General features: G+C 41.2%; 1 protein-coding gene across 17 annotated transcripts in view; it reads right to left on the reverse strand.

The window, feature by feature from the left end:
- The window catches only part of TCF4 (transcription factor 4), a 444,763-nt gene that overhangs the window by 296,625 nt on the left and 134,380 nt on the right, over positions 1–13,758 (reverse strand). For all 17 annotated transcript variants that reach the window (XR_010793922.1, XM_066617927.1, XM_066617917.1 and 14 more), the window contains 2 exons: positions 13,249–13,310; positions 12,047–12,143 (listed from right to left, as the gene is read on the reverse strand). Coding sequence is in view for 16 of the 17 variants with exons in the window: in XM_066617927.1 (XP_066474024.1) it covers positions 12,047–12,143; positions 13,249–13,310 (159 nt within the window). In the remaining variant the exon portion in view is untranslated. The remainder of the gene's footprint in view (positions 1–12,046; positions 12,144–13,248; positions 13,311–13,758) is intronic.

The following is a 13,758-nucleotide window of genomic DNA, read 5'->3' on the forward strand; positions in this document are numbered from 1 at the left end:
CTCAAAGCTACGTCAGCACTTTTGCTGGTCATACCTTCTGGGGGCATACCTGGGTCACGAGGTGGGTATAGGATTGGGCATGTGCCAGTTCTGTCAAGACCCGCCCCTATCCAGATCTGATCCACCCCTGGGACCATTTTGGTGGCCTTACATTCCTCTTCTCCCGGTTTTTGATAAAAGCCAAGGCAAGTCACCTACTCATGAATAAATGCGCATGTGAGACTCCGTTTCATTTTCCAGAGGGCTCAATACATTTTTCCTTGTCAATCTGGAGACTTCCAAGGAAGGGGACTTCCTTCTCCCCTTGTTTTTTGGGGGCTGTGTTCATCAAATTGGAACAATTATGGTGGTGTTGTGTTTCTCTCAGCCTGCCCTTCGAAGTGGACTGAAGCATGGCCGCCTAACTGCCAGTAAACACATACATATGGCTCAGTTTCACTTTCCATAGGGCTCAATATACATTTTCCTTGTCAGCTATCATCTTGTCAGTTTCAGGCTGCAATCCTAACTACACTTTCCTGAGAGTAAGCCCCATTGAACAAAATAGGACATTTCTGAGTAAACCTGGTTAGGATTGTGCCCTCAGTGTCACAATCCACCATGAAACAGATTGGGAAACACTGTGCTATTGTAATGAGGGTTGTACATGCTTTACTGGGTTGCAGCTTCTTAGAGTAGAAGTATGTACGTTTCTGCTTACACAGAACTCTTCCAAAAGGAAACTTTGTATGTCTAACTCAAACACATTTGGTTGGAAACGATTTATATAAAGTTTTCCTTAATCAGGAATGGCATTCAATCAAGTACAATGGCCTGTTCTTTTTATATCTTAGAATAACAGGATATTTTATTTATTTGTTTTTATGCATACAGCATTTTTTACCTAATTGCTGTCCAAGAATTTTATAATTATACCACCATAAAACATAATAAAGCATCACAAAGCCTCACAAAAAACCCAAAGAAACAAATATAAATGCAAATGAAACCCATTAAGTAGCAGATTATTTTTTATATTAAATAGGCTTGTTTAAATAAGCTTGATAGAAGAACACCTTTACAAATTTCCTAGAAGTTGCAATGGAGCAGGCCTAGTGAGTTTCCCTGGGGTATGAAATCCTCTATATATCAGGTGCCACTATATATCACAGGGCACTGTGTATAGGAGAAGGTATTTTCTTAAACATCTCAGGCCATCTTAGGGCTTTGAAAGTTAAAAATCAGCACAATCAACAATATATATATATATTGTTGGCAACCTTCAGTCTCGAAAGACTATGGTATCACGCTCTGAATGGTGGTTCTGGCACAGTGTCTAGTGTGGCTGAAGAGGCCAGTTTGGGAGCGATAATCCCTTTCACACTGGGAGCAAGTGCAGTCTGTCCCTGGTCTGTCTCCCTGGCTATGGGTCTTCCTTCTTTGCCTCTTTGCCTCAGTCTGTTGGTCAAGTGTCTCTTCAAACTGGGAAAGGCCATGCTGCACAGCCTGCCTCCAAGCAGAACGCTCAGAGGCCAGGGTTTCCCATCTGTTAAGGTTCATTTCTAAGGCCTTCAGATCCCTCTTGCAGATATCCTTGTAGCGCAGCTGTGGTCTACCCATAGGGCGCTTTCCCTGCACAAGTTCTCCATAGAGGAGATCCTTTGGGATCCACCCATCATCCATTCTCACGACACGACCAAGCCAACACAGGCATCTCTGTTTCAGTACTGTATACACGCTGGGGATTCCAGCTCGTTCCAGGACTGTGTTGTTTGGAACTTTGTCCTGCCAGGTGATGCCGAAGATGCATCGGAGGCAGCGCATGTGGAAAGTGTTCAGTTTCCTCTCCTGTTGTGAGCGGAGAGTCCATGACTCGCTGCAGTGCAGAAGTGTACTCAGGACGCAAGCTCTGTAGACCTGGATCATGGTATGTTCTGTCAGCTTCTTGTTGGACCAAACTCTATTTGTGAGTCTGGAAAATGTGGTAGCTGCTTTACCGACGCGACCGTTTAGCTTGGTACCCATAGAAAGAGTGTCGGAGATCGCTGAGCCAAGGTACACAAAGTCATGGACAACCTCCAGTACATGCGCAGAGATTGCAATGCAGGGAGGTGAGTCCACATCCTGAACCATGACCTGTGTTTTCTTCAGGCTGATTGTCAGTACAAAGTCTTGGCAGGCCTTGCTAAAACAGTTCATGAGCTGCTGGAGATCTTTGGCAGAGTGGGTAGTGACAGCTGCATCGTTGGCAAAGAGGAAGTCACGCAGACATTTCAGCTGGACTTTGGACTTTACTCTCAGTCTGGAGAGGTTGAAGAGCTTTCCGTCTGATCTGGTCTGGAGAGAGATGCCTTCTGTTGTAGTTCCAAAGGCATGCTTCAGCAGGACAGCGAAGAAAATCCCAAACAAGGTTGGTGCAAGAACACAGCCCTGCTTCGGATGTCAAAGGAGTCTGATGTGGAGCCATCAAAGATTACAGTGCCCTTCATGTCCTCATGGAAAGACCTGATGATGCTGAGGAGCCTGGGTGGACATCCAATCTTGGGGAGAATCTTGAAGAGGCCATCCCTGCTGACGAGGTTGAAAGCCTTCGTGAGATCTATGAAGGTTATAAAGAGTGGCTGCCACTGTTCCCTGCATTTCTCCTGCAGCTGTCTAAGGGAGAACACCATATCGTTGGTGGACCTGTTGGCTCGGAATCCACACCGTGATTCTGGGTAGACGCTCTCTGCAAGTACCTGGAGCCTCTTCAGTGCAACTCGTGCAAACAGCTTTCCTACAACTCTAAGGAGAGAGATGCCGCGGTAGTTATTGCAGTCACCCCTGTCGCCTTTGTTCTTGTGCAGCGTGAAAATGTTTGCATTCCTCATGTCCTGTGGTACTCCACCTTCTCTCCAGCAGAAGCAGAAGATTTCATGCAGCTCAGTGGCAATGATCTCTTTGCAGCACTTTAGGACTTCAGCAGGGATAATGTCTTTCCCAGGTGCCTTGCCAAAGGCGAGGGAGTCCAGGGCCACGTGAAGTTCTGCTAGGGTTGGTTCACTATCAAGCTTCTCCAACATAGACAGGCACTCAATGTTGTTCAGTGCTTCCTCGGTTACTGCATTTTCTCGGGAATATAGCTCAGAGTAGTGCTGCACCCAGCATCCCATCTGCTGCGCCCAGTCCTGGATGACTTCGCCTGTGGCAGACTTCAGAGGGGCAGTTTTCTTCTGTGTTGGTCCTAGGGCCTGCTTGATACCATCATACATTCCCTTGCTGTTGCCCATGTCAGCCGCTATCTGTATCTGGGAACAGAGTTGGAGCCTGTAGTCATTAGCACATCTCCTGGTCTGCTGGTCAAGTCTGCTGGACTTTGCTTGGAGGACCCCCCCCCCCTCAAGAATATCTAACTTAATAAAGCAGTTTCGCCCCCCTTTCCAATTCACCGATTCTATGTTGGTCCCAACTGATACAAGACACCCAGTTGGTAGCATGGAGTCCAAAGAAAACCTCCACACATTAGTCTGAGAACTCCTTTCCTAAGGATGAAGTGATAGCATTTGGACTAGATGCCTTTAAAAGTGGATTGAACAAATTTCTGGGGGAAAATTTCATCACGAGTTATAAGCCATGATGTGTAATGTGCAACCTCCTGCTTTTAGAAGTGGACTATGTCAGAATGACAGATGCAAGGGAGGGCACCAGGATGCAGGTGTCTTGTTGTCATGTGTGCTCCCTGAAACATCTAGTGGGCCACTCTGAGATACATAGACCTTTGGCCTGATCCAGCGGGGCTCTTCTTATGTTCTCACTGTGCCACATCAGACTGACTTTTCATTTCTGGTGATATTCTGAATAGGCAGTGTTTTATTTTGATTTGTTATCATGTGTGAATCAGACCAATCTGTTTAGGAGAAATGGTAGGGGTTCAATATTTTAACTAACTAATAAACAGTAAAAGAAAAGTAACTCAGTTTGAAGTAAACCCTTTAATCATATACAGTATTTCCACTCATTTTATGTAAGAGAATATTTCATTCTTCCATTTAAAAAGGGAAGCAGGGAGAAGACGTGAATGGCTAATAAAGCTACACATCACTCCTATAGAGGGTCAGAAAGAGAATGGGGCCCAGGTGAACAGTATAAACCAGTCTTAGGCAATTCCTCTCTTCTATCCAGAATCATAAACCCTTTTCTTGGCACTATGGTAAACATGGTCAATGAATACTTATAGGGGAATGGGATTGTGGCTGTGGTTTCTGCCATCTGATCTGTTGCATTCACTAGCCCCACCCCTGATCTCCATTCCTGGAGTAGAAATTGTAAGAATGAGCTCTATGCTCATATATAGATCATCATGATCATATATCATCACATCATATATCATCATGATATATATATCACACACACACACACACAGAATCTGCAGATATGATCAGGAACCCTGACCTGATCAACATTGGGTAAGAGGCACTTTTTCAAGTGGGTGCTCTGTTTTTTAGCAGGGGGAGAGTAACTGGCCCACCTCACCCCAGCACTGTCTGTTCTAGTAGCTGTCTGCTGGTATTCATTTGCATCTTTTTAGATTGTGAGCCCTTTTGGGACAGGGAGCCATTTAGTTATTTGATTTTTCTCTGTAAACTGCTTTGTGAACTTTTAGTTGAAAAGCGGTATATAAATACTGTTAATAATGTGAACATGGGAGGGACACTGGAGCAATTCTACTCTCCTGCATACATTGACTGAAGACTTTAGTCCTGTACAGATATTAGTCAAAGAGTGCAGCATCCATGAGTACATTCCCAACTCCCCTGTTTCCATGCTGATACAAATCTAAGCCCCTCCACTGTCGCCCAGCATTCCCTATCACAGGGGCCATTTGTCACTGCAGATAAATGCTGTATTTATGGGAAGCAGGTCTTTGAATTGCATATGGGGGAAACTGCACCCAGGTACAGAATCTACACTTTGATCAATGTCCATACAGAGCTAAGGATTCCCAAGTACACCATTTGTTTTTAAGGTACAGTATTGCTGGTTCTCAGAGACAAGAGATATTCTTGAACATATGATGCCAGAGGATAAAAACAAGTAAAAATAAATCAACATTCAGAAAGGTTTTAATTTCTCATGGTTTTTAAGACAATACAGCAAGATTTTTCAGAAGTGATTTACGGTAATTTTTGTATCAACATTACAGTTCTGTATAAATCAATACATCATCCATAACTTGATGGCTTTGTGCAATTTCACATCTTCAGAAAGTATATAACAGAACTTAGAAAGATGAACAAAATGGAAAACTCTCCATGTGAAAGGAAAACAAGAAGGCAAGGTTTTGATCCATGGGGGTAGCATGTGTTCACTGAGGCCTTAATGGATTGCAGTCTGTGACTATTCAATCTAGAAAATAAATGGCTGTGACAGGATATGACTGAAATCTGTCTGAAATTTTGAGCAAACTGTTAAAAAAGTGCATTCAACACAGCATTTATCGTTTCACATACATAAAACTAAAGGATATCAATGAAACCCACTCAGAGAATGCATGAAACACAAAATGAGCTTCTTCCACACAACACTCAGGGTTCAAAACCTGACCAAAAAGGAAGAGTACAGGATGTCCAAGTTTGATATTCAGTTTTATGCATGGTAAGACGAGAGTGAGGAGGGAGTGTGTAACATGCAGTGATCTGGAAGGGAAGGCAGGGGTAACATTCAAACTGCTTCTATATCTGACTACACAAGATGTAGGGAAGAATGGATCAAGAGTCTAATGCCAATTTTTTTTTTTCATTTTGGTGTATTTTAATGTGTGTATTTAATTTTAATCAACTGATATTAAGAGTTCATATACTGCATAGGAGCAGCTGAATTATTTCTTATTTAAGCTGTTTCCTCTTTCTTTATTGCACAAATGTGACTGTCTGGCACCCATTTTCAACTACTGTGCCATGGCACACTGGTGTGCCACGAGTGGTCAACAGGTGTGCCACATCAATTTGGGGGAAGGTTATTTATCTGGTGGTGTGCCTTGACCATTTTAGTGCCTTGTCAGCGTGCCATGAGATGAAAAAGGTTGAAAATCACTGGTCTAAGGAATGCATAATCCACCATATTCAGTGAAGTTCAGAATAAAGCAATTACATTCAGCAGTGGAACTGGGGGGGCAGAGCTGTAGGTGCCACACCACTCTGAAATTCACTGTGTAAGCTGCCCCTCCCCCTCACTCTCGGGGCATTTCCAAGGAGCAAAAGCAACTCAGAGGCATCTCCTTCTGTGTTGCTTTCACCCCCAGACAGGCTCGAGAGCAAGGAGGAGAGGCAGCTTACATAGTGGGTTTTGGAGCCATGAGGAACTTACACTCTACCCCCCCCTGGTTCCGCTACTGTTTGCAATGTTTACCTTTACATGGTTGCTTTCACCTTTATGTGGTGCTAGTATAATTAGAAACCCTTTGAAGCAACCCAAACCTAAATATTTCTGCTAGGCAGACTGGACAGAGGAACTGAATTATAAAGAACCAGCAGCTGTCACAATATGAACACAGTAACGGTCAAAATATCAACCACTGACCCAGATGAGATTCAAAGGGTCAATATATAAAGCCAGTAACTTTCTTCAAGATCACCCAAAACCTTAATCTATTAAGCTATGGAGGTATGGAAAGTTACTGAATATTGGTGAATGATTTAATATAGTAGCAAGATAACCTATGCAGAATAAGAGAAGCAATAAAAGATAGCACCTAAAAATTGAGTGGCAAATCTAGACTGGCATGTACTCAGAGTAATATATTCAACTTCCTATATAGTACCAGAATACATGGAGAGATTTACACAGGCCTAAAAGCGCACCATTGACTTGCTTCTTAAGACATGGTTAAGTTGTTTGGTGGGTGAACCAGAGAGATTCTGGTTCTATAGAAAGCGTCAAGAATTTGGAAGGTCAAGCTTTTTTCGCCATAATAAATTTAGCTTTACTAATTCCCCACAGCTAATTATTGCATGGCTTGAAATGAAGGCTAATTTAAATACTTCTTGCATGGCTTCCAGCCACTCCGAAAACACTCAGAATGAGAATTAATACCTTGAAAGCAAGTGTTTGGAATGTAGGTCTAGAGTTGCTACCTTACTCCAACAAATATTCTTGGCTATATTATTATAATTACTAGACTAGACTATGGCCAAATATCTGAGACTTTTTTATCATAACTTACATAAAATTGAAGTATCAGTAAGTTTGTGTGGCATGACTATACAAAGGTTTGTTGCTGTACCGGTCCAAGAGAATAATAAATGTAAAACGTATATCTTTACAAGTCTGTTGGATCTTTGCATTGTTCAAATCCTGCTCATCATATTGAACTAGACATGTTATGGGTAACCAAAAGTTATCGAATTAAATCCTAGCCACAAAGTTGATTCAGGGTCACTCTAAGAATAATAACCACCACTCTTATGATGAGAATTTGTAGTGTTTTGTTTTCAGATTCATAATAAAAATTACCTTACCTTTAAAAAAAAAAAAGTACATCAGCTAATTAAACCAACTTCATTCTCTCTCTGTGCTCTTGGCATTTTATTTATTTATTTTTATTTATTACTGGATTTTTATTTTACTTTTTCATTCACAGAATGGTCAAGATAACTTCTATTTAGAATAAAAAATATAATTAAAAATACAATTAAATAAAACGCAATTTAAAAAATTGAACAGAACAGCTCGCTGTTTTATCCTCCTTTTGACTTCTGTTTGTCTCCCTTGCCTAACCACAGCAGCAACAGAGGAACACAGGGTTAAATGTCTCCTGCCTCTCTCTTATCTTGACTGCCATGGGTTACTTCTGCTTCCTGCTGGGGAGAAAGAGTGGCAAGTCAGGCCTGGTGTTCATCCCCCAGTCCTAGAACTGGTATCTTTCAGGTGGAAAGATATGAGCTGCTCAAAGGAGACAGGGTAGATCTATTGACCTGGGACAAAATGCTCGTCCTGGCTTTTGGTTGATTTCTTTCAAGCAAATACCATGTGAATCTTCCAGGCACATGGGCTATGTTAGAATGCCACATTCAAGGGAGGGCACCAGGATACAGATCTCTGGTTGTCTTGAGTGCTCCCTGAGGCATTTGGTGGGCCATTGTGAGATACAGGAAGCTGGACTAGATGGGCCTATGGTCTCATGCAGCAGGGCTGTTCTTATGTTCACATTTCCTGAAATACAGTACAAGTATGCCCCCATATCTGGGGGGAGGGGTTTCTGTTCTGGAATCCCCCGCAGTTATGTGAAACCACAGATATGGGAGACCATCTCCCCGCCACACTCCAGAGACGAGGGAAGCTGTACTCCCCTAATCACCAGAGGATCCGCTGAGCCCAGCAGAGGCAGTGGTTGTCCATATGTGGCCCAATCCACAGTTTACTGAAACTGTGGATATAGCAGCCTCCCCCCCCCCCCCATTTTCATAAGTGTTCCCTCATATACACGGTTTCGGTATTCACGGTGGGGAGGGAACGGATCCCCAACAGATACGATGGCTCACCTGTACAAAAGTATCTTTTTAAGCTTTTAGCTCCAGAGACCTGTGTTAAAACATTTGAGGTGAGGATTGTACTCATCATAACCATCATTCTAAACCTTTCTTCTTCTACCACAACTGCTGGAAAATAATAAAATAAAACAAACCCTACATATATAACAGGCACAAAATGGTCATTGAAATTCCATGCTCAAATAGTACAAAACAGCTGTGCCTGATTAAAGCACTCGCGCTCTCTCTCTCTCTCTCTCTCACTTGAAAGTCCTCTTTCTACAAGCCAGCTTGGGGAGTTCTACCTTCCCACTCACTGGCCTCGTCACTCAGACAGTTTTGCTACATTCAAGTGAATTGTCTAGTTTTTAACACTGTCTCATTCAGTTTCAAATCTGCTAGAGGTACACAATGTGGCATTCCATAAACACCAAAATACCAATCCAGACCAGACAGCTTATCTAACATAATAGCGCTTTCATTTATGCCAGGTGCACAGATAGAGCAGTGCTCTCTGGCAGAGAGCAGGAGACGGCCTTGCCTCCCACATTTAAACCTGAGTTCTTATTTTCATTCAAGGGAAGAGACTGCTCTGGAGTTTTCCTCTGACTGAGGTTTTCCCCGAGATTGTTTTCTGCTACCCTTGCAAAAAGAGGAAGCAGTTGTACCAGTCACCAGGCAGGTGTTGAAGGGAAACTCTGACATTTCTCAAAGAAATAAATGTGCATCTCACAGTACAATCCTCAGCATGTCTACTCACAAGTAAGACCCAATATATTCAATGAGACTTACTCTCATGTAAGTGCATATAGGATTGCAAACTCAACTGCAGAAGCACAAAAGTTTTCCTGTGTAAGATCTCATCTTATTCTATCCTTTTTTCTTTCTGCAGGCAGGGTTCAGAACAGTCCTGTGGAATTCAGTGGAAACAGGAAAATAAATGGAATGCATTTTTACAAGCTGTGGAACCTAAGACTCACATTAAAAGGAAATTTGTTTAAATTCCCAAAATACAATTTTAAACTGAAGCAACAAAATCCTGTAGATTTCAAGGGCCAAGGTCATGGGCTCCAATGGCGAACCATCATTACTACTACACAACATACCACACTTGTCAGAAGCTGTAAACCTCTCACACACACATATTCAAGCACAAAGACCAGTATTCTCAGCTTCTCATATGCACTTTAATGCAAGAAACATCTAGAACATGCATGTGCAAAGACACTGGCCATTTCAAAAGAAAGAATTTTGATACTGAAGACAAACATTGACACAAGCATCTTCCAAGTACAAAAGGCCAATTACCTGTTTCAGTTTGAAAATGAAGCTCCCTCCAATACATTAATAAATGTGTGCATTTTTAATTCTTATCAATGTTTGATTTATGTATTAAAATGTTCTTGTAAAACTCTTCTTTAAATATTAAAGAAGTGTTAAACAAAGGAAAATACACTTTCCTTGGCAAACAATATTTACAACCATTGGCAAACAATATTTACAACCACCATCTTGGGGTGGTGGTGGAAAAGTCGATGAAAGTGTCGACCCAATATGCAGTGGCAGGAAAGAAGGCCAATTCTATGCTTGGGATCATTAGAAAAGTATTGAGAACAAAATAGCTATTACAGTGCCGTTGTACAAATATATGGTAAGGCCACACCTGGAGTACTGTGTCCATTTCTGGTGGCCACATCTCAAAAAGGATATAGTGGAAATGGAAAAGGTGCAAAAGAGAGCGACTAAGATGATTACTCGGCTGGGGCACCTTCCCTATGAGGAAAGGCTACGGCGTTTGGGCCTCTTCAGCCTAGAAAAGAGGCGCCTGAGGAGGGACATGATTGAGACATACAAAATTATGCATGGGAAGGATAGAGTGGATAGAGAGATGCTCTTTACACTCTCACATAACACCAGAACCAGGGGACTAAAATTGAGTGTTGGGAGAATTAGGACAGACAAAAGAAAATATTTCTTTACTCAGCGTGTGGTTGGTCTGCGGAACTCCTTGCCGCAGGATGTGGTGACTGCATCTGGCGTGGATGCCTTTATAAGTGGATTGGACAAGTTTCTGGAAGAAAAACCCATTATGGGTTACAAGCCATGATGTGTATGTGCAACCTCCCGATTTTAGAAATGGGCTATGACAGAATGCCAGATGCAAGGGAGGGCACCAGGATGCAGGTCTCTTGTTATCTGGTGTGCTCCCTGGGGCATTTGGTGGGCGGCTATGAGATACAGGAAGCTGGACTAGATGGGCCTGTGGCCTGATTCAGTGGGGCTGTTCTTATGTTCTTACAAACTAACCTGATCTTTGTCAGAGGAAACCCAATAGAGTGAGAGAAAAGAAACAAACTTTTAAGTTGCAAAATCCAAGTAAAAAGGTCAGACCTAAAGCATCATTTAGCACAGTGGGCTTCACAGAAGACCATGAATACGTGCAAAGATTGTATTTACACTGCCTGAGGTCAAACCCAATAGCATGAGTTAAGAAGGGAGAGTCAGAATTTCCTTGCTTTTGTTGGCTCAAGCCAATTGCTGAAACTGCTGAAAGAACGGAACACGCATGTGCATGCATGTGTCACTACATACACATTACTGCAAGCTTCAACCGCTGTCTCCCATGTCAAGCTACTCACAAAATATTTCCTCATATGAAAGGATAAGGAATATTTCAGGGGCATATATGTTACTCTGTGAGTGATATATCACAGTTACAACCCAGTGCTTTCTTTGGCTAGAGTTCAGTTGCTTGAAACCAAGGCATCTCAGTTAGTTCATTGACAAATGCAAGTAGAAGGGTGTGATCTTGGCCAAGGAGAAGGATTACTAATCATTTTACATCATATATTTATCTTAACCAAACTCATTTATCAACCATGATTAAAGAAAAGTTGCTATCTACACTTGCACATAATTAAAGGCTTTCTTCTGCAAGCCAAAATTATTGCTGTAGAAAGAGATCCCTGCAAATTGGAATGATAGTGACCAAGCTCTATCCAACTGTGAGGGCACACACTTGCCAAATACCACAGGCTGTCAGAAGTAGAGCATGCTGCAGACACGGTCAGGCTTAATGTAGAAGTTTACAGCCCAGAGTCTGCAAGTCCCTGCAGGCAAAATATTCACACTGTTATCCAAAGAAAACAATTTCAGATCGCTGACAGCTAACCTCCCCTCATTTGTCCACTGAAACGAACACCCCTTTCTAATCACTTCAGCACCTTTTTCACAGTTGCAATGTTTCTCTCAGAAGTACTTGTTCATAGGCTATCAGGTCACACATCTGAAGATGACACCCTACGCTTGGGTGAGAAAAAGTGTTTGCAACTTCTTACACAGGCACTGCAATATATTCAATGTACACAATTAGCATTGCAGGTGAAACTAGAGAGCATAACACTGAAGAATATGCAAAAAGTCAATATCCTGCACAATCAAAGGCAAACGAGAAATATCAGAAAAGACTTTAAAAATTGGGGGAGAAAATAAACTAATGTGTTTTCTTTCCATTTTTTAAAAATCAAGCTTTTATAATGATACAACCAAATTCTTCTTACTTTGTATTCTGGAATTCACAAAAGGAGGAGATAGATTGTCATGTGACCCAAGGTCCCTGTTTGTCATGTGTTCATAAGGAGTTCCATCTCCATAGTTCTGTTAATAAATAGGAAAATGTATATTTAAAATTTGTTTAAAATACATACTTCAGTATCTTAGAGACATTCCCAGAATATATTATGAATATAAAGGCAGGAAATAGATATCCTTCCATCATTGTGGCACACAGCCACAATGTTAAAAATGCTGCTATTGGCTGAGATGCTATCAAACACTTGCATTTGCATCATTGAATGGCTTATCTATCACCCAATGACAGCAGTCCTGAGCCCACTGTAAAGACAGTAATGTTGTACAGTGAACCTACCAAGAGTGCACTTATTACTATTATTGTATTACTATTACTATTTCTCTTGGGCTGCAAATGCATACATGCTTACTTGGCAGTAAGTCCCACTGAACTCAAAGGGACTCACTTCTGAATAGATTTGCAAGGAATTGTGTTAGTCTTGATAAATAGGCATAAATTTGCTACTCTTGAGTGAGTGTACAAAAACAAAACACACTTTTAGATATACACTTAAAAATTAGTTCATATATTTTTAACTTAGTAAAAATCAAAGTCATATGCCAATACAAATTTGAAATATGTCATGGCATTCTGAAAAGTTTCATGTTTAATATTTTAAGACATGCTTGACTATGCTTAAAATTTTAAGACAAATAATAATTGTAGCAAAATGTAGGCAAACCCTCAAATCTAAACCCTAAATGTAGCCAAAATACAGAATTAGTTTCTCTCTTTGAGGCAAAATGCTGAATGTTCATGTTACGTATTTTGTGCCTGTAGGTGAGATCATCTGGAAAGTGACCTATACCGAATGAGAAGTCAACAGCAACCAAAAACACAGCTTACAGGACAGAGATAACTTAAAGTAATGGATCAAAGGCTCATAGCAACAGGCAAGGCAAAACATTTAATGAAGTTTCTTGACACCTCTTAACAGGAATACAGCAGGTATCAAATTCAACTATAGGATCAGATAAGAATTTTAAAAAGCAATTCTAAGAAGAGGTTGCTCTGTGACCATATTTGCATGTACATTTTCCTTTGCAATCAGGTGTAAAACTCACATTTAGATTTTACATTTACATACACAAGGAGTCTGGTGAGGGGAAAAAAGAGATTAGACATACTTACCCTGGATGGACTCGGATGTCCTCCATTCCCCCAGGACCCTGAGCTAGTTCTGTCTTCTACATCTAGGGACAAAAAAGTTCTTTAGGCTTTATTGCAATAATTCTTTCCTTTTATATAGGCACTTTTAAATTAATGTTTCAAATTAATCTCCTGTTGCCTTTAATTAAGAACCAGGCACAGGGCTACTACGATGATAGTGGCTTCTGACCCAACCACTTAAATTAACTCATTTAAATTCACAGCAGAAATGAACTGGACCCTCAGGAACCAGAGGTTTGCACATAAAAATTATTCTAGTCACTCATTCTTTCAGGAGAGCTTCAAGAAGTGGCTGGAAGTCACTAACTAAAGTTGAATTCAACTCGAGTACAAAATAAACATATAGGCTCAAAGACAAAACTGAAGCTACTACAAAACAAATAATGTAGAAAATCTAATGTCACACTGTCCCTAGACACATTTTTTTCTCTTTTATTATGAACATTCCACCATAAATTCTTTTTCTACATA

This window comes from Tiliqua scincoides, chromosome 2 (genome assembly GCF_035046505.1).
Source record: "Tiliqua scincoides isolate rTilSci1 chromosome 2, rTilSci1.hap2, whole genome shotgun sequence".
NCBI classification, from domain to species: Eukaryota; Metazoa; Chordata; class Lepidosauria; order Squamata; family Scincidae; genus Tiliqua; species Tiliqua scincoides.